The sequence below is a fragment of the Aythya marila genome (assembly GCF_965140915.1).
Source record: "Aythya marila genome assembly, chromosome: 1".
NCBI lineage: Eukaryota > Metazoa > Chordata > Aves > Anseriformes > Anatidae > Aythya > Aythya marila.
In genome coordinates, this window is record NC_139042.1 from 152,634,643 (window position 1) to 152,655,746 (window position 21,104).

The following is a 21,104-nucleotide window of genomic DNA, read 5'->3' on the forward strand; positions in this document are numbered from 1 at the left end:
AATCAGGAACTTCCTTTTATCCCCCTTTCTCGCTGGAGGATCCCAGACAAAATCCCAAGGTACCGTCACTGCTCATTTCAGTCCCTTCAAACACAAATGTGGGCTCAGATGTTCTCCCCAAAAGCTGCTGGGGTGGATTTGCATTGCATATTTGTGGATTTGCATTGCAGAAGTAGCCAAGGAGCCTCTGCTAGGTCAGAGCAATGTGCACACACGGCTTCCTTCACTGATACAAGCTCATGAGATGTGGTCGGATGGACGAGGAGGGGAAGGGAGGAGCCAGAGGGCAACCCGCCCCCCCTAAAGCTGCTGCAATTTTGGTCACTGGCTCCAAGTCGTTTCAGTTCTGTGAAGCATCTGAGCAAGCAGAAGGCGAGGAGGAATAACAGCTTTGTGGAAAACACGTTGGGCTCTTCAGGATGGACTTTTCTCCTGCTGGTAAGCCTTGACCACCTTTTGTCTTGTTTTCTGTGAGGGCTGTGCACCCAGTTTGACGGGGCAGAGCACACCGTGAAATCCCAGCAGTGAAAGTGAATGCTGCTGCTGGTGGCAGGAGGAAAGAGATGGTGGAAGATCCCTGGTGGTACCGTTACTTGCTTGGCAGCCTGGAGCAGCAGGTTTTGCTTTTTCTTGTTCTTTTGTGAGGAAACTCCTTCCAGATCTGGAGAAATGTTCCCACTGACCCGAATGTCTCTTGTGCTCAGAGTGCCTACTGTGCTGGTGATCCTAAGCTGAGCTGACTCGGGGATATCAAGGGTTCATGCAACACTTGGGATGAGCACCTATAAGCTTTGGCTTCTCTCCATGCAACTTTGGCATGGCTTGCAAGCTCCTTTGTGGTGTTTCCCTACAGCCTGCAGAGGCTGGCTTGCATTTGCAGAGTGTCTCATGCAGTTGGGTGTCCCAGTGCAACAAGCTCGCTGGTCTTTTGGCACTGGTAGCCTCTCTTGCTTATGTTTGTCAAAGGTTAGTGACTATATTCGGGTTCTAACACCTGAAAGTGACCTGCAGGTGGGCTTGCCTTGTCCTGAAATAATCTAAAAAAGCAGGCGTGGGTGGGGAAGGTAAGCCACATCTGAGGAACTGAGAGAGATCTTGGGTTTTATTTCCTAGTTCGGCAGATGGTGGATAAAGTGGTAGGGATTCAGCAGAGAAAGGGATACTACTGGACTGAACATTTTCAGCCTCCTCCTGAAGCTCTATGCATCCGTATTCTGAGAGTGGGAAGGACAGAGGCTGAACAAGGGCCAGGAAGTAAAGGGATCACCACGGAATGGCTTTGATGTGCCTGACCTTCTGTCCTAGCCAGCTCTTGTGTGTAGGAAGTGGAACAGAGAATGAAGGGGAAAAAAAGCAGTGCCCACTTTGAACAACTCTTCTGCACCTTTTAGCTCCTTAGTCAAAAGAAAACCAGCATGATCAAACCGTGTACCAGGCTTGCTTGGCAGGGAAATTGGTAGGACCAATTTCTGGCAGAGCTCTTGTCAGCATCTGGCTATTCATGTCGGTGAAAGCAGGGCTCTTTGGATCACCTGGCCCTCACCACCTGAAAGCCATGGTGGACAAAGTTGCTGCAAGACAAACCAGGCAGGAAGAAGTGGGATACCTTATGTTTTGCTTCTTCTTTTGGGGTGTGCTTTCTGCAGAAACGGAGGCCCTCAGATCAGATGATGCCACAGTCATTCACCCAAGGTGTGAATTACCAAGCTATTTGTCTTAAATTTGCATGCTGCAGTAGTGCAGTGGGGTTCTGCATTTCTTCACACCTCTCCCCCCTGGACTGTGCAAATTCTATCTCTGTGAGGTCCATTTTGAATTTCTTCTGGCAGCAGCTGGTGGAGAACTGTGGAGTAGCTGCAAGAGGGAGACAGATTGGGTGGGAGCAGACTGAGGAGCTGGAGAGCTTCCTGCTACTGACCTGGCACCAGTGTAGGTGGTGGTCTGCACAGGAGATGACACAGAAGCTGTATTAATAAAAATAAATACGTGAATAAATAAAGAATTGAGGTGAAATTCTTCCACCAGACAGCCTCACCCACGCGGGAGGTGCCCACCAGGATGCTCTGCTTGTGTGTTGCTGTGGGTAGGTGTTCCCAAACCCTTCAGCAGCCACACTTGGAGTGTGCTTATGGGCCTTACCATGCAAATGGGCCAGCTGAACCTCTGCTGTGGGTGGGTAGCACATGGATGATCTGTAACGGTGCTACAGACACAGTCATTCTTGATAACCATCTGCTGCTGTTTCTGCAGTCCATCCTTCCAGCTCTCCTGGGTGCTCACTTCCCACTACTATTCTCTAAATCCCACATTCTCCATTCATATACTTTTGCCTGGGACTGGAGGCTTAGCACGTGGGCAGCTCTGCACAGCCCATGGCTATGGGAAATTAATTCTTTGTTCTTCTCTTTGCTGGTCACCCAGACTTTTGGGTAACTTCAACCTGCCCTCCAGATGGGGAGGCTGAGGCCATAAGTCTCCACAACAGGAATTGAAGTCTGTGCTCTTTTTTGAGAAACAGCACCAAGAATACAAGCCTGCACAATTCGTGAAGAACTGGCAGGTCTTCAAGACCTCAGCCTCAAGGTGTAAGTCCCACAAGTGCCGTGCTCATGTGCATTCCTTTCAACATTCGCTCTCTGAAAACAAATTCCAAGCAGCAACTTCAAATCCTCTCTGGAGAGGATGCCAACCAGCATCGACATTGTTTGCGTGTTGTGCGTGGACTTACAGACTTCATGGTGGCAGCATTCCCCTGAAACTTGTGGGTGTTCTTCATCAGTGTGAAATTTCCCTTGTGCAGAGAAGCCTGACAAGGGCTATGCTTCATCTGTGTCCTGATCTAGCCCTAGAGGGAAGTGGAACTTGGTGGTCGTGAGGGCTTTGACAGCTCTGAAAGCCGTTCCCCAGCCCCCAAGGTGCAGGGCTGAATTCCCTGTGCCATTGCAAGGGGCTGGAGTAAGCCAGGCAGTGGTTGACTCAGAGCCTCCCTCTCCTGCTGATGTGGCTCATTCTGAAAGTGGAGAAGGAAGGAGAGGCAAGGCAGTCTGCTCCTAGTCACTCATCTGCTGCTTGCCCAGCTGCCTCTGCTGCTTTCTGTGCCTTTCTGTGGACAGTTCCCCAAATGAGCCTTTTGCATTCACTTCCCCTAATTGTAGACCCCAATGCATATGGTACAGTTGATGAACAGCCTCAAAATAGCCTTCAGCAGAGCATTAGGCCTTCTGTTAGGGAAGCACAGTAACGTGCAGGAGCTGACCTCATAATTATTTTCTGAGGAAATCAGAGACTTAAGCTGTTTAGGAAACCTTACAAGCACCCTCTGTGCAACTCTGTGTAAATCACTCTCAAATTTTGCTCCAGGCATCGTTTTCCTTCCTATTTCACCCCGTCTTCTCTCTTGATTCCCTCCCCTTCTTCGTGACTCACATGCTTCTTCTCATCCACCCTCCCCACGCACAGCCTTTCCCACACGGCTCTCATTTTGACACACCGGACAGGTAAATCCCTTGGGGTTTTCAGGGGTTCGGGAAGAAGGGGGACAGAGTTATTTACGGTCTCGGTGGGGGTCGTTTGGGTGAGACAGTGCCCTCTGGGAGCCTCAGGTCTCTTTGAGATGCTTTGGGCTGCTTCAGCAGACAGGGAACAACTGAAGCAAAGCAACCAGCCACACCACAGACTTTGTGCATGTGGTGGGGGAAGGAGAGGTTCCTCAGGTAAGTCCTGCTGCAGTGGTTCATTGGAAAGAAATACGTGACAAAGTGTCTGAGCAAGAATGTGACAAATAATTCCATAATTACTGGACCCTACATGGGTGAGGGAAATAAAGCTGAGGAGACTGAGAGGCTGGCTTCATCTCCTGCAGAGTCCAGACCCAAAGTAAACTGAAAGACCCAGGCACTGCTCACAGGCAGGACTGGCGTTCAAGGGGAAGTCAGCGACGTGCCTGATGAGCAGCAAAGCCGCTGCTGTGCTGCGAGCTACCGAGTGACACGGGTTTTCCTCCTCTCTTGACCATCCTCAGCAGCGGACAGCTTCTTTCTGCTCTTCGTGAGAGCTGCCCACAGAGCTGGGAGGGGACGTGAGCCTTTGCCACCCCTGGTTTCATGCTGTCTGCTTGCCCAAGCAGTGCCGCAGCCTCTCCCCTGGGAATGCAATGCTTGAAAGCAGCTGCAGGAGGGATGGGGAGAGGCTGCAGCCTGAGAAAGGTGAGAGCACACCTTTGTGTGATTTAGCTCATGGAAACCCAACCAGCCAGGAGGATGGGGGAAAGATCACAAGGCAGGTCATTCTGAGCTGTTGTGTCCACGGCAGGAAAGAAAGATATGGACTCCAAGATGACTGCCTTTGTCCTCTTTTCCTTTTGTCTCTCTTGGCTGGTTCCTTCCCCTTTTTCCCTACTCATATTTATAGCAGTTGTTTTGCATGTGAGAGCCACACTAAGAGAATTTCCAAGGCAGCTGGTTCCACTTCCTCTTTTTCCAGGAAGACAGGAGGCCCAGGGGATTTTGGCTTATGAAACAGTGGAGCAGGGCATCCATTAAGTTGCCCTGACTTGCTGGGGAATCTCTCACTCTCAGTGCTCAGACGCAGCAAGGATTCTGGCTGCAAGTTCTGCAGTGAGCTCCCAGCAGCTCCAGTGCCCTCAGCCTTGTGTGAGCCCCCTGTATTTTCCTGGGGCTTACCATCTGCTTTGCCTCTCTGCGCTGCCACCTCCTCTTTCTCCTTGCTGGAGAGGCTGTGCTTCAGCAGGATTATATTTAGCAGCAGTACTGTCACCCCAATTCTTCTAGGTCTTTTATGAATCATTTTGTGGGCTCTGTTGTTATCTGTTTGACTTCCTGTACATTGCAAGGAAGCCTGTTCGTATTTCTGTATTGTCTGTAGTCCACAGTGGGGAGGAAAGCAGATTAACAGCCTCCCACAGATGCTTCTTCTTCAGCAAGGCTTTCATTCCCCAGATCCTGCCCTCAGACTTGAAAAACCTTGATTCTCTTTCTCAACCCATTTTTTGTCTCTCGCTGTGGTGGATCAATCAATGAAGCAAGTGTCTCTTCATGGGAGGCTTGGAGTTAGATGGAGTATTTGGGTCACAGGTTGCTTGAACCAAAAGGCCTTGTACATAAGGGTGACTGACACAAAAACCACCAAAGAGCATTTGGTAAGACCTCTTCATTGTGCTTGCAATGACTAAAACTGGTTGCGTGGGTGGGTTGTTGGAGAGTTAGAGGTCTACCAGCAGAGATGCTGGCTACTAGGCGGGGTGTATGGGGCTGTGCTGCTGGCTCTGGACTGAGAAACTTTTGCAAGGCAAAGCTCAGGCACAGTGGCTGCAACAGCAGGGAACATAGATGCTGGAGCATGGAAATCAGAGCTGCTGTGACATGACCCTTGGAGAGGATAGGCACTGAGAAACTGAGATGGCTTTTCCTGTGATTATGTTGGCCTCAGTACTATTTTCACAGGCAACGGTTTGCTCTTTCAGGGTCATCTGACCTGAACGAGGCTGAAGAGGCTGAAATAGAGACAATAAAGCAGCACAGAGAGGAGCTCTTAGAGGACATTAAGGTAAGGACCATCCTATTCCTCCTGTCTGCCTAACCTTCTCGAAACTCTTCACCAAGGAATCTCTACACATAACAGTTCAGGTCATGAAGAAGTGCTCCTGAGCACTTGCTTTGGCATGATCCAAGCTGAATTCTGAGCTGCGGGCTGCCCTGACATATTTATCACCAGCATTCATCCAACCTGTGGTACTGTTGTCAGCTACCATAATGAGTTTTTTGAGAAAGAGTGATCAGTTCATTAACATGTTTGGGATGAACTGGGATTGCATATTTAGGGTTAAGGAAATTAGTGTGATTTTACTAGGTCATATTGGCAGAGATTTAGCTCAGCATTTATGATTATTTAAAATTATCGATTACCTTATAATGACATAGTCTGAGTTACCTGCTGTATCCCTCTGTGTTTTTCAAACTTTTGTTCCATTCATGGACCTTTAACAAGTCTTCCTTGAAAGACCCAGTCTCTTTTGACAGGTGTGATGGAAGAACCTTCCACACAAACTTCCATGGTTGAATTTGCTTTTCTTCTTTTCTTTTAGCAGACCTAAACATTTCTCCACTGACTCCTAAACAGTCTGAAAGTGACAGATTCAAAATCAGTCAGTAATACCACATCACAGTCATGCATTGGGCTGTGCAACTGCTGCTCTTCTGCCTCCATCACCATGGAATGTGTGCTCTCATCTTGCACTGAGTTTGCATGCACAGCATGAAGATGTCAGGATACCTGGAGAATGAGTGCAGTATTTCTTTGAATAGAGTAAAGGGTTAAGCCAAACTACCTATCACTTCTCAGGCTTCCAGACTTAGCATTTCTGCTGCAAAATCAGAATGGTGTCTTGCCTCCTCTTGCAAAACAGACTATGAATATGTGTGCATGTGGTTTGCCTGTGCTTGTTTTTTATCTCTTTGGATTTCAGGATGGGCAATGGGCACTGTAGGAAGCATGATATTTGAGCAGGAACACTACATTTTTTACCCACTGTGGGCAGAGAAAAGATGCTAGGCTACACTGACCCATATTCTAAGTCCTGAAGCCATTAGCCAGTGTGCATTGTCCAGTGGAGAAAGATGAGCTCAGGTGAACAGGTCCCTAGGAATAGAAATCTTTGCCCATCTGGATTTCTTCAGAATCTATTTAGCAATACCCTTTAACAAAAAGACCGGGGAGGGGAGCTTGTTTTCTGGCGGGGGAGAAAGAGGAGGAAAGAGGATGGGCGTAATCTTGCCTGCTACACTGCCAAGAGACAGTAGAGAAGAAAATAACAACACTGATAATCATTTGAAATTCATGAGCTAAGATCACGTATTTGTGACAGTTGTGCAATATCTAACGCTTATTAAGGAACACGCCCAGCTCTGGCAGACTGACAAAGCAAAACAAAATGAAGGGTCAGAGCAAAACTGAAGTCCAGAAGATCTTTTGAATCGTAGGATATTGGAGAACTTCAGTTTCTCTGCTGGGTGCACACCACCACTGTCTCCTCACTCCTAGTTGAGGCAAAATTTGTCATATAACAACCCTTCTTTCCTTGTCTATTCTGCTTTGCAAAAAGAATAGTTTGAGTGATTCCTGGAAGAGAGCTGTGATGCACTGTGGCTCTGAGGGGGACCCAAATTACAGAAGGGAAACAAGGAGATGCCGTGATCGTGGTTTCCTTGGTAACACAGAATATCCAGCCAAGAAGGCTATGGCCTGTCACAAACCTAAAGGAAACTGAATTCTGCAACCTGACTCTTAAAATCTGGCAGTGGTTCCTCTTCTTTTTGTCCTCCACTTTTCTTTCTCCATCTCAAGACAGGTATCAGCTCACTGGTATTGAGTGATAGAAGCATTAAAAAGTCTGTTTCACAACGTGGCCATTTCTGGTCCACACTGGCCTCCCAGTTACTGGTTCCACTTCCCCTATCCTGGATGTGTCATTAGGCTATGCAAAGCAAAAACTAGAAGTAAATGTGCATGATGTAAGGAGTCACATCAAATATTGTTTGAAGAATTGAAGTCAGCACTGGGGTGAGTTCTCAGACTGATCCATGCTGGCTAAGCTTGATTTTCCAGCCCTGAATGACAGCAGGCATGGGAATACCCTCTGCCCCTCCATCCCATTATTATTTTTTTTTCAGCTGGAATCTCTTCTGGATGGGCAAGGTCACATCAAAGCTGTGCATATTTCATAGACATCCTTGCCTGGTTCTGACAAGCTGACCTGGCCTACTCCTATAACTGAGGGAAGAAGTAAGACATGCTCCTTACATCTGTTGCTTTTCCCTCAGTCACCTTCACTCTCCTGATATTTCTTTTGCAGAAGTTGAAGGAACAGATCGCCCAAGTGTTTGCAGAGATTGAATGCTTCCAAAATGAGGAGAGGCAAGAGACAGACCATAACGCTGGCGAGCAGACCAGGCAAGTGGAACAAGATGGGTATTCCTTTGTTTATAAAGTCTCCCTCTTGATGTTGAGAAAACAAAAGCACCAATGGGATCTGGATCACAACAAGGACAGGAATGATAACAGGAATTCTATTCTCCTCTGAGATTTCTCTTTCTTTCTGGACAATTAGACATCTTACCTTGAGATATCTGAGTTGTCTTGTGAGTGTCCTAAGTGAAACACCTGTATTCTAAGTTTGACTTCCCTTCTTCTTTGTGTTTGCAGCAAACTGTCACAGAGGGATAAACTTCTGTCCCTGGGTCGGAAGAAATTCAACATGGACCCTGAAAAGGTAGGATTTGCTCATTCCAGCTATGAGGAGAAAGCTGTGAGGAAGAGGTCCTCATGGCTGCTGGTCCATTTGCAGCTGCCCATATCAAAGGAACTATGTCCAGAGAGTGTGGGGCTGGTTTCCTACCTTGCTAAGGCTCCAGTCAGTAGCACCTTCCTTCCTATCCCTGAATAAAGTATTTTGATAAGATCAAGCTGTGTTGCCTCCCCACATCATGTAGGGCACTGCCCACAGAGGGCATCCTATCAGATGCAAACCAAAGCTAAAAGAAATAAAGGGAGGATGGTTTAACATTGTCAGTGTATCAAGAGACCTAACTATTCCTCAGCCCAGCTCTTCTTGCCTTGTGTAAGGCTAAGAATTGCCCGTAATGTGATGGAGGATGATGAGGTAAGGAGAAGGTGGGAAGTTTTAAGAATGTGTCAGGTTCCTTGTTTCATTCAGAACAGAAGTGGCCAACCTGCCTCTGTTGGTTTGGAATTAGTTTTGGTTTCATTAGTGCTAGTTGGACCATTGAGTGAGTCTAAATCCTCCACTTTCTGAGACTCTCACCAGTGGGGTCTAGACCCCACAGCCTTCAGCCCTCTGCAGAAAGCTCTACAAAGCATTACTAAGTAGAGAAGATGTGAGAAAGACAGTTTTGTCTTCCTTCCACCTCACTGGTGGGCCAGTTTTTGAGCTCTGTAAAGAAAACCACAAACTGCACTGAACAACCGCTCATCAGCAGCTAACCACAGCTAGCAGCTTGGACAGCTGCTGGTCTGAGTGTCAACTTTACATGCCTCCTTCTCTGCTGAGACCCTCAAGATGCTTTCCCCAGCCCACACTGCAGCTGGAGTGCATGTCAATCCCTGGACACCCCTCTGCCAGCAGGAGCTGTTTTAAAGGACTGATAATGGTACTTCCAGCTCACGTGAGAGCAGGCTTCCTTTCTGTCTTTCTGTCTGACCTTGGTTTGAGGCCCCAGAGGTGTCCATCTCTATATCACTGTGCCATGCTGTGCAGAAATGCCCAAACTAATTCTGACTCCAAACCATTTTAGTGTTATTAGTTCAATGCTGGTCAGCCTGGTCAAACTCCTATACTATGTGTCCAAATTGTTTTTAATTTAGAATAAGCACACCCAGATCTCTGTTTATTGCTCCCTCTTTTCTACATACTTTAGGTTGATAAGTCTTGCAATGCAGGGAACTGTCTTTGCCCCTTCCTGCCAAGGCTGTATTTCATCCAGGCAATGCTGATGAAATGAGTTCCTATCTCCACGCACTCAGGGCAAGTTCCTGAGTCTAGGGGAGGTAAGCGTCAGGAATATGGCTGAACAAAATCTTCTGGGAGAAATATTTTCTTCTGGAAAACGGAGTTCCACCGTCACTGCAATAATTTGCAAAATTAAATTGATCTAACTGAAATTTCATCTGGGGAAAAAGAAAGGAAAATAGTGTGGAGAAATCTCCCAAACATTTCAATTTCTTCTTTTGAAACTGCTTTTTCTTTGGGGCATTATAGAAATAGTTTTTTTTTTATATATTACAAGGCAAAGTGAATTGATTCTGTTGAAGTAGAACATTTTGATGGATCTAAAACAATTTTCATTCCTTTATTGCATTTTGTGAGGAGAGCTGCAGTGTGGTCTGGAGAATTGCAGTGTTCTTAGATACTGTTATGAATCTGAACCAAACCTCAACTTTCTGTAACTTTGAAAATCATGAAATTCTCTCTAAAATAGAATGTTGGCTGGTTTGCACAGCCCAGCTCAGACTCTGTATGTTTTTTTAAAAAAACACAATCCATCCTTACTGGTTTGCAAAGATGGAGCTTAAGAGATTACAGACTTCTGTTCTGTGGCCTACAAGAAAACTATGGAGAGAAAAAAAAAGTCTCAAGCCCACATTTTTCTTTAAATAAAATTTTTGATTAGGTCTTCTTATTTTCAAGCAAACTTTTTTTTTTTTTTTTAAAGTTAATTTGGAAAAAAAATGGCAATTAGGGACAGAACACTAAGATACTTTGATTGAAAATATTAAAATGAACACTTTTGAGTGCCTTAAATCTACCTGACTCTTTGGACTTTTGGCCTACACTGCCCTTTTTTGTTTGCTTTAGTTTCCCATTCAGTGAAATATTTCTCCAAGTCTATAGATGAGCTGGGTGTGAGACTGACCCACTGCAGTAGACAAAGATGGATGGAATAAGGGTGGGGAGATGGCCTCTCATGGAGGGGCTGGGGACTAGCAGAGGAGACAAAATCATCAAAACTAGTGAAGGCTGATATCAGGATATTGAAGTCCTACTTTTGTGCCAGCCCAAAAATCTGTTTGACTTTGCTGTCTTGCTTCTCCTCCCCCAGGGGATCCAGTACCTGATTGAGCAACAGCTATTGTCCTCAGACCTGCAGGAGATTGCCAAATTCCTCCACAAGGGTGAAGGCCTGAACAAGACAGCCATTGGGGATTACCTGGGTGGGAGGTGAGCTACCCAGCCAAGATGAGGAGGCCCGTTGGAGGCTATGTCCTGCCTGGGCCCCTCTCAGCCATCCTTTTAGATGACCCCTGGGAGACCACAGACAGATGCTGAGACTGAATGTGATCTCACACCGTAGTGGGCTGGGTGGGCAGGACACCTTGGAGGATGTCCTTTGGAGTGTGGCTAAGGCTGGCTGTATGGGCTACCTGTCCTTCCATCTGTACTGGAGTCAGTCTTCCCAGACAAGACTGGTGCCCATGCATCTTGGCTCCTTGTTGGGTAGAGGGGATGGGGAAGCTGGGAGGGAGCCAGGTGCATGTCGTCACACCACGGGGCATCCAAACTGAGCAAGGCCAAAGCTCTCTTCTAATCTTTTCCCTCTGTCCTCTCCCAGGGACCCCACAAACATTCAGATCCTCCAAGCTTTTGTGGCATGTCACCAGTTTGCCAACCTCAACCTGGTGCAGGCGCTAAGGTGAGTGAACATGTAGGACGTAGCAGATGGAGCAGGAACCTGCTCACCCACTGGGTCTTACCACACAGGAAGGTGATGAAAGCCACACTGGGATGAGATGGGGCTTTCCCAAGGCCCTACTTTGTGTGTTGGTTCTAAGCCTGTTTCCCTGTGAGGTGTTAACATAACTTTCCTTGGAAGACCTCTTTCATGGCCTGTAGAAGGTTCTAGCCATTTACAGAGAAGATGGGGAAAGCGAGGTGGGTCATATGTAGCTTCAATGGATGGGGGGATTATTATTTTTTGTACCAGGAAATATATCAGTCCACAGTGTCCATTATGCCAGTGACAAAGGGAATTCTGTCTTAGAGCAACTCATTCTCTTACAGGCTAGCAGAGCACTCCCTAGGGAAAAGGATGTTTACAGTATGTTCAGTTCAGCTTCCTCCTTTTAGGGAGTTTAAGGCTGGTGAACCCAAGGAATATGTAGAGAGAGAAACAGATCTCCTTCTTCCTGTGCTGTGTTGTTTCTGTGGTGTGATGGGATGCCTTCCTGTATTTTTGTGGTGTCTCATGGGCTGAGGGAAGGGATAAAAGTCCCTTGCAGACCATCTAACCCTCTGACATGCTACTCCTGACAGACAGTTCCTATGGAGCTTCCGTCTGCCTGGGGAAGCACAGAAGATTGATCGCATGATGGAGGCCTTTGCCAACTGGTACTGCAAGTGTAACCCAGGAGTATTCCAGTCCACAGGTAGGTATGGGGAGAAGAAGGCTTGTAAAGCTGAGATCCACTGTTTCCTAGAGAGAGGAGCCTTCATTCTGTGCATTCACAATGCACAGAGAGCATCACTTGGAAGTGTAGATGCCGTCTTTCATATTCTCTTATCTTAAGTTAAAGGAGGCAGACCAGTTCCTGTGAAGCTTTTCGGTAGGCTGAGGGTCTTCAGTCCTCATTTTGCTACTGTGCTCCATCCCATCCCAACAGGGATTAGGCTTGAGAAGTGCTCGCAGCTTGGGAGTGCTCCCAGCCCCATGTGAAGTGCACCTCATCACAACAAGGATAGCACATACAGACGTGTCTATAGAAACTTTCCAGCTAGCAGAGCTGTTACCTGAACAGATCTATCCAGCTTGCCATCATAGATCAGCTCTCCACTAGCCCTCTCTGTCCTTCTCCTAGCATAGGAGAAACCTCTCTATTCCTCCTACAGCTGAGGGGATGAAGCTGTTCACCAGAAACAGGAAACCAGGCTACCTGTTAGAGGGGGGATTGATTTGCCATCTAAGATAAAAGCCATCAGTCCTCTTTTTCCTTTCTCATTGACAGATACCTGTTATATACTCTCCTTCTCTATCATCATGCTTAACACTAGTCTGCACAATCCCAATGTGAAAGATAAACCTCCCTTTGAAAGATTTGTATCCATCAACCGAGGCATTGACAATGGAGCAGACCTGCCAGAAGATCTCTTAAAGGTAAGAAACGCTCTGGCCTCCCATATTCCATCAGTCCTGTTTTCTCTCTGGCTTGGGGTACACTGAGAATCAAAGGTCCAGAGGTCTCAGTGTAATGCAGGTCTATTGACCTTCTGCACTGTAAGGGGGAGGGCTGCTCAAGGAAAAAGGGCAATAGGTACAAAAACAAATCTGGAAAACATGGAAACATCTTTGGAGAGAGGCTGTACACATGCTTGTTCGCGAGGACATGGAACAAAAGAGACAGGGCTGGAGACATTCAGTGAATAGCAGTATGGGTTTAAGCAAGTTTGTGTTTTTAAGTGTGTCTGTGTGAGAGGAACAGATATTGTAACTGTGAGCCAGAGGAGGACATACTGAGAGAAACACACACAAAGACAGAGCAAGTGTGTAAGAGATGGCCTAAATATACACCCAGTGCATGTGGTGTGCAGGCAAGTGCTCAGGGAGTGCGAGACAAAGACAACCTATAAAAGACATCTGTGAGCAGCCCCGGGAGTGCAACACCACCTCTGTGGGAGGAAGTCGGGGGCAGAGCAGCGGGTGTCTGTGTGCTGTGTAGGTCTGGGGCTGTCTGAACGGGGCACCCGCCTTTTTGAGAGCTAGCTGGACACCCATCTGCTTTAGCCAGCTTAGAAAGCCCTAGCTTCCTAGGAATTGTCTGTTTCTTGAGGATGTGTGCTTGTGTGGCAACGTTAAAGTAGCCCAGAGTATGTATCCCTTCCCCTTGTTCATACCTAAATGAATACCTGCAGCTTTCTCCAGTATTCCCACCAGTCGGGGCCTGAATTCTCTCACAGCAGGGTATATCTTCGTGCAAGTAGCACCAACAAGCCCCAGCTGAGTGTCGGGGTCTCTTCCAGCATCTATAAAGCTCTTAGCAAGTCCACAGCATTTCTGATCACAGAGCATGAAGATGCGGAAGGGGAGACAGAGACAGGAGAAGCACCTATTAGAAAAGCTGGAGCTACCAGTTTCCAGGGACTGTGCAGGCACAGGACCTGCCCTTTGAGGCAAGGTGGAACTCAGCAGGCTTATGACATTTGTCTGGTTTCACTCAGCCAACCTGGGCGGAATAACTTGTGCTTTGCATCAGGGAGGCTGCCTACACCCCATCTTCAGATTTGTTGAGTAGCATCCCCTTGGGATAAAGGCTTTAGGTTTTTCTCCAGGATGTCATTTATTTCATGCAATCTGGGGGAGCTGTAGTTTTAATTTTTTTCATGACTTGGGTAATAAGTGATGACAAATGCCAACGATGTGAGCAACATCTTTGTACCCTTTGAAAGCTAGCAACCTGCCTCTCTGTCATTCTGCTGTTATGAAAGTCACATTTTGTGTAATCATCAATGCCAAATGCCATGGTTCTGCGAAATATGTCTCCTTGCGGTCACACAGATATGCGTGTTGGTCTCTGCATATAAGCTCTCGGCAGAGCATTTGATCATTGGATGGTGCACCACCAACCCAGAGCCCAAATGGGGCTGCAGTCTGTGTCACCCACCTCCCACCCCTACACTTCCTCAGTATTACCTCGTTGCCACTGACAGCAGTCCTCGCATGACATGCTGAGGTCAGTCACTGCAGCCTGTTTTTGATACAGGTACGCGGTTTTCTAGTTTCCAAAATGGGTCTATGTTTTTTGTTTGTTTGTTTGTTTGTTTTTTTTTTTTTTTTTTTTTTTTGACACAGGATGCAGAAAATTTGCAATCACCTTTGAGGCCCTCTGAGGTGTACATTGAGGGCTGTTGTATCCCCATTACTCACCGTCCCCCAGTACTCTCCTCCCCCTTCACCCACCTGCCCCTGTGTAGAGTGATGGGCCTGGGATGGTTGTGTACAAGCTTTGTCAGAAGTGTGTCTTTCTTTCTTTCTCTCTTTCCCTCCCTCCAATGCTCCGGGGCAGAATCTGTTTGAGAGCATAAAGAACGAGCCGTTCTCCATACCAGAAGATGATGGGAATGATCTGACACATACTTTCTTCAACCCTAGCCGCGAGGGATGGCTCCTGAAACTAGGTAAGGGACGGGACAGGCTTCCTGTAGCTCCTCTGAGTTCCCTGCCCTTGTGCCTCCCATCACAAATCTCCCTCGGGAGCCCACTCAGCATCCCAAAACCCAGCATCTCCACTGTCCTTCCACTGCTGCGGTAGGGTGAGGCTGACACCTGCTGTTGAAATCTGCTGCTGAGCCTGCTCTCTCCTCCCAGCCCCTCTCCTACAGGGTCTTTCTGCTCCAAAAGTGGACCCAGAAAGATATCCCTCATCCCTTCCCTTTCCCAGCCCCATCACAGCAAAATTGGCTCCCTGTTTGTTATGTGTATCCTCCATATGGCATCACCTCGGTGGGGAGCACCATGGTTTCCCCCTTGGGGCTGATCTACGGGGAGAGCTGGGACAGGCTGCCTCTGTGTGTGTGTGTGTGTGTATAGAGCAGGGTTGGGAGGAGGATGGAAAAGCGTGGGACTAATGGCTTTTGAACCTCACTGCCTTTAGGAGGACGTGTGAAAACCTGGAAGCGCCGCTGGTTCATTCTGACCGATAACTGCCTGTACTACTTTGAATACACCACGGTAAAGGCTTAACTCTGGGTTGGGAAACGGTGTCCTGGGTGGTTACAAGCTCCCGAGGGGCCAGGGAAGAGCAGAGTGTAGGGGGCAACTCTGCCCTTCAACCCCATGCTCCCAGACTGAGCTCAAACCTCCCTTCTCTCCCACCCTGTTTCATTTGCTCTGGGCTGGATGATGGGAAAGGCTGGACGCTGAAGCTATTGCCATGATCTGTTGTTAACTAAGCTCCCCATAGCATAAATACCTGGGGTCTTCCTAGGCACACTGTGCTCTTGTCACCTCCACAAAGACACACATGTCTGGGGAATCAGAGAGGCTGTGTATAGTGGCAGAGATGTGGGGAACGTGTTGGGTGTTAATTCATGTTTCCTTGCCTGCAGGACAAAGAGCCTCTGGGCATTATCCCCCTGGAGAACCTATCAGTCCGGAAGGTGGATGACCCCAAAAAGCCAGTAAGTCTCCACTGCTTGGTACTCTGCCAAGGCAGGCCCTCGGGTGGTCAGTGGGAAGAGAGGGTGCACGCACTGGTGATGGCCAAGGTGGCTGGGGGCATGCTCTGGCTCTGGGGAGGTGGGTAGTGCTGTGGGGATAGGGGACGTGCCCAGGAAGGGGCTTTTTTTTTTTCTCTGTTGATACTCCACCTCTCCATGAAAGCTGTTTTAGTGTCCAGCCCTTCATAGGATGCATGTGTTTACCTCAGAGGCATGGTTTGGAGATCTAATATAAGGGGATTCTTGGGGCAGGGAAAGTGAGACTATTGCATTTCAAAGACAGAATGCTCTCGTCCCTTTTGAAAGCTCTCTGGCCCTGTCACCCATGGCTGAAAGCAGCAAGGCTTCCTTGCTTCCCCTTGTCCTCTCCTGCAATTCTGTTCCCTTTCTGACAGAACTGCTTCGAGCTCTTCAATCCCAACTGCAAAGGCCAGAAGATCAAAGCCTGCAAAACAGATGGAGATGGGAAGGTGGTTGAAGGCAAGCACCAGTCCTACAAGATCTCAGCAGCCACACCAGCAGAACGTGATGAGTGGATTGAGGCAATAAGGTGAGGAGACCAGAAGTGGAAGCCCGAGCCTGTCTTTGTCCAGCCCTGGGACAAACAGCCACACAATTTATTTGGCTACCAGGGAATTCAGCCTAAAAAAAGAGAGTGGGGAGAAACATTTGCAGCCTAACAACTGCTTGATGTTGAGCGGTTTTGAGGCCCCCTTATGGAGAATACCTAACCATAGCTAAATTTTTCCCTACTTGCAAATTTCTGGTCCTACTTTTTGATGAGCTCTCTGGACAGGTTCAGATAGGTTGTCTGAGCTATCCTCCAGCATTAAATCTCTTGCTGTTGCTCTCATTTCCTCCTATTTCCAGGACCAGCATAACACAGGATCCTTTCTATGATCTGGTCTCCGCCCGAAAGAAGAAGATTGCCAACAAAAACTGAGCCCTGACCTGGTCACTGGCAGCAGGAAAATGTATTTGTTGGGCAGCCTCCCTCTCATGCGGGGCACTTCCAGTGAAGAAATTCAGAAGTACTGGCTCCCTCTGCCTCCCACATGGTAGGAAGATGACTGACAGGACAACGTTGCAGATTTGCTTCTTCCTTTTCCAACCTGAAGGCAGAGGCACTGGGTGCAACCCGCTGAGGACTGTCAGAGCTGTGGGCAGAGCATTTCCCATGTCATAACACAAAGGCTCCACAGTGTCTAGCCTTTGGGTTCTTCCGTATAGCTCCAGGCATGAAGGACAGGATTTGAGGGGAGAAGAGAATGTCTCCAGCACGTCTCCAGCCCACAGGCAACCCCTCCAGCTATCAAATGAGGCCTGGTTATTTTTCTGAGGAACCATGTGGGTGCTCTCAGGCCAGCAAAGCATGGTCCAGCCAGTTGCAGAGTAGAAAAGCTCCATTGGTTTCTCTTCCTTGAACAGAAATGCAGTGGTTATAGTGAAGGTGTCACTGATAGTTAGGAACTCCAGGATGAAATCAGAGGACAAGGGAAGATAAGAAACCCTCTGTTCAGAAGAGAGCCCTCCTTGCCTCTTTTTATAGCCATGAGGGCTGTAATCCTGGAAAGCCCCTGCTCTGCAGCTGAAACACAGGTTTTAGGAAGTAATTGTTGTTAGATGGGGAGATAAGGTGTGCACTGAGTGCACAGAGGCTGCTGGGCCAGGGAAGCAGCTCTGGGTCTTTGTCTCTCTATTTTAATACTCAGGGACCACCACGGGTCCCCCTAGGGAAGAACCCCAAACACTAGCTCTCCTCCTGGCTGATGGCTTCTCAGCAAACTTTGCTTCCTGGCACCACCCCAGACGCCCAGACCGTGCATCTGAAAGGTCTGCAGCCAGCAGGCATGACAAATCAGAGGTGCGTACGCACCACACACACAGAGGCAAGCACGCACAGAGGCATTCCCACCTTCACAGACTGGTTTCACCTGGCGCCTGGTGCTTTTGTCTCTTGTGTGAAGAAATAAAAGTGTCTGAAACAAGCCGAAACCTCAGGGCAGCGCGATCGTTTTCATGATAAAAGCAGAGGATGTGAGATAAGACATGTCGTGTTCCTGTGTGCAGCAAAGCAGCCCGAGCACCGCCGCAGCTCTGCAGTGCACCCAAGATGCAGGAGGGCTGAGCGCTGGCACAGGCGGGCAGCTCTTGGGAGAAATAAATGGGACAGGAGGAAAGGTGAAAAAGGGGAATGGAAACACTCTGCGAGCTGGGAATGCCATGGATGCAAGTGCTAGAAAGCTGCTACGGGAAATTACACTTGCGGGGTTAAAGGCCTCGATAAGCTACTGCTATTTTATCCCTTATATTTTAGGGCTCTCCTGGTAAATACCGGGGCTCAGGTCTCTGCCTTTTCTCTTCCTGCAGAGGGCTCTATCCACCAGGAAATCCGCAGCAGGGCCTGCACCGCCTGATTATTCATTCCAGTTATTTTTGCCCGAGCCACAGGAACGTTGAATTAATTTCGGGAGGCAGGGAGTGTGTCTCGGAGTTGAAGCACGCGCGCACCCTGGAGAAGGAACGTGAAGGTTTTCTTCTGCTCGCGCCTGCAAATGTCTCCTGTGCTGAATCTCTTTGTCACTGACGTGATACGGAGTGAGTTTTTTGCCCACTGCCATGCAGAACATCTGCACACACACATCCGCTCTTGCTCTGGGTGCAGTGCAGGAGGAAAGGTCACGTCCAGAGGTGGGCGGAGAAGTCAGAATCTGGCCCCTCATGCTAGCAACGTCTCCAGCACGTAGAAAAGAAATGTACAGGATGCCCCAGAGCCTAGGATTTGGGTGAGAAATGTCTATTTTAGTGCCTCTCAGGCTCTCTGTGTGCTCTGTGTGCCAAAAGGCACCCAAATGTAGCTCTTCTGCCCACAGTCTGGTTTTGGGAGAGGGAATCCAGGCTAAGCTCTTCCGAGAGCTTACCTGGATCATTCCTTTGACAGCAGAAACTTCCCAAGCAATTCCTTTTCCCAAATTCCTGCAATTCTCTTCAGGTTGCCTGTGCCCCTTCCTGTCCCTCCTTCCCCCAGATGCCCACACTGCAAAGGGTAATTATTTTTAATGGGGTGAGGGAGGATAACATGTGAGAAGCAAAACAGAACACGGAGGAGGTCAGTTGTGTCATTTCCACCCATCAAAATAACCACAAGGGTGAGGTGAAAATGGACCGTGTTTCCTCTCTTCAGAGGCTGAGGAAGAGAAACAGAGGCCATAAGTTTGAGTGAACACAGTGGTACTTGGTGTTGGCCACCAGCAATGCAACATGTACGCTCGCCGAGTGCTCTCCCATACCTCATGCCAGCTGAATACCAATGTGTCTGCATGAGGAGCGAGCAAAACGACAAAAATTGGCCAGGGTCCCTCAGGCCAGATCTATAAAATTTGGCAATCCACTTGTATCAGTGTGCCTTGGCAGCCACGCTTGGAGCTGTTGCAAACCCGTGATGGGAACAACTTGTATAACTGGAATAGCACCACCGGGCAATGAGTTGCTGCTGGTCACCATCACAGATTTCCTTCTCAGAGGGCACTACACACAAGTGCGTACACACAAACACACACACACACAGACCTTCAGGTACTAAACCTGTCAGATTGCTATCTGGTTGATGTGTTCCTTTTTCTGCTCATAGGCAGCACACGCGGGTCACACAGACATGCATGCAGAAAGACTGGTGTTTACTCTCTGTGTGCCCAAGGACTCCTGTGCACACCAATTTGTTTTCATAATAAACGTCTGTTTTCACAAAAGGCCTGGGAAGAGAATATCATGGATGTGTGGACTAGACCACATCACTGCATCCTGCCTCCTCCCCCTTCTTCCCTTCCTCCCGTCCCTGTTTATCAGCTCCTTTTTGGAAGGCTAATACATTTTAAAAAGGCTTTCTAGAAATTGCTTGCAAGCAGCAGAGATGGAGCAGCTGTGAGGGAGCCAGCAGACTCATTCAGCACTGCTTATATCTAGCAAAGGCTAGAGAAAACATTTCAGAGGTGGAGTGTGGAAGGCAGACCGGGCTGAATTCAGGACTGAGAGCACATCAAAGCTTATGGGTCAAACCTGTCTTTTCCCAAGGGATGATTGCCCTTGCTGATAAGAGCTCACGAGCAAACGGAGGCCTGTTGGACAGCAAGGGTCTGCAGGAGAGGTGGCTGGGGTGGTGGGCAGTGGCAGAGCTGGAGCATCCATCTGGCATACTGACCACTCCTGGCTGGCCTGGAGCTGCTCAGCTGTGTGTCACACACCCTTTAACATGAAGGGAAAAATCAAGTGGCTCTTTTCTGCTAGCTAAAAAGGGGTTTTGGAGTAGAACTGCAGCCTTTCAGTTCCCTCTGTGGCTGTGATACGCCGTGTGAGCCCCACACCTCATCCTGCTGCAGCAATGCAGAGGTTGCAACCAAGACGGATTGACAGGTCTTCCAGCTCATACCACAAACCTGGAGAAAGAAAAGGCTCTTACAAGAGCATCAGGGGGATGGCAGCCAGACTTATACCCTCTGGGATCAGTCATTTGTATGGAAAGAGGCACATCATTGCCGTATTTGAATGATGCAGTCAGATTTATGGAGGGCAACAGGAGCAGTTCTTCCCGTCCCCCATCCCTTACGATTGGTGGTGGTAATGCCACTGGTTACCTGAGGAATAAGGTAACACACTGCTGTTCTTCCTCCCTCCTAAAACTTTGCTTGAATATGCATTTCACACAGGAGGTGCAGAGCACAAAGGGCAGCATGGCTCTCGATGACAGCACCACGACCTTTCTGCTGGGCCTTACTCTGCCTCATTTCTGCCTCCCTCCTGACAGGGGGCCAGCCTGGGGGGCTGGAGGCAAATCAGGGTCAAGACCTGTCCAAGATTTCTTGGACTGTCACCGCTATCACATCTGCAGCGGCTCTGCTCTAAGTGCCTGAGACAGGGGTGCGCAGCGCTCTCATCTCTTCGTGCCATTTCCAATCCCGCTGCCTCCCTGCGATGAAGATGAATGTGGCCTGTCCCAGGTTATCATATTTCTGTGTGTGTGAGCCTGTGTACAGACATCAGTTTGTGCTTGATGCTGTTGGGCTAACTGCAGGGAGGTTGTGTGCAGTGGGATGGGGGGGGTGGGAACACAACCTGGAGCAGAATTTGGGGAAGGACTGCGGTGGCTGTGTTAAGCCACACTGCAAGGTGAGACATGTAGCAGTCCTTCCTTCTGAGCTCCTAGGCTGACCTTAGGGCACCTACACAAGGAAAACATTTTCTGCTGCTCCTTTAACCATGGTGGGTGGAAGCAAGGTTCCTGGGGATGGCTGAAGAGGTGGTGATTTGTGCAATTAATGTCTAATCAGTTCTATGAATATTTATTGCTAGTCAGCAAGCTCCTGAC

The 21,104-nt window shown here is 48.4% G+C and overlaps 1 protein-coding gene across 1 annotated transcript; it reads left to right on the forward strand.

The window, feature by feature from the left end:
• The first annotated feature begins 315 nt into the window (after positions 1-315).
• Positions 316-20,223, forward strand: CYTH4 (cytohesin 4). The gene is made up of 13 exons (XM_082751643.1): positions 316-438; positions 5,483-5,565; positions 7,871-7,968; positions 8,221-8,287; positions 10,635-10,753; positions 11,145-11,225; positions 11,846-11,958; positions 12,535-12,683; positions 14,590-14,701; positions 15,178-15,254; positions 15,632-15,703; positions 16,138-16,292; positions 16,613-20,223. The coding sequence occupies exons 1-13, from the start codon at positions 420-422 to the stop codon at positions 16,683-16,685; spliced, it is 1,218 nt and encodes a 405-aa protein (XP_082607769.1). The 5' UTR covers positions 316-419; the 3' UTR covers positions 16,686-20,223.
• The last annotated feature ends 881 nt before the right edge of the window (positions 20,224-21,104 follow it).

What these genes read in the sequence shown, in the direction of transcription:
- CYTH4 (XM_082751643.1), top strand. An exon ending in TGCCAGAAGATCTCTTAAAG is followed by an intron (nt 12,684 to 14,589) that starts GTAAGAAACGCT and finishes GCTCCGGGGCAG; the next exon opens with AATCTGTTTGAGAGCATAAA. An exon ending in ACTACTTTGAATACACCACG is followed by an intron (nt 15,255 to 15,631) that starts GTAAAGGCTTAA and finishes CCTTGCCTGCAG; the next exon opens with GACAAAGAGCCTCTGGGCAT.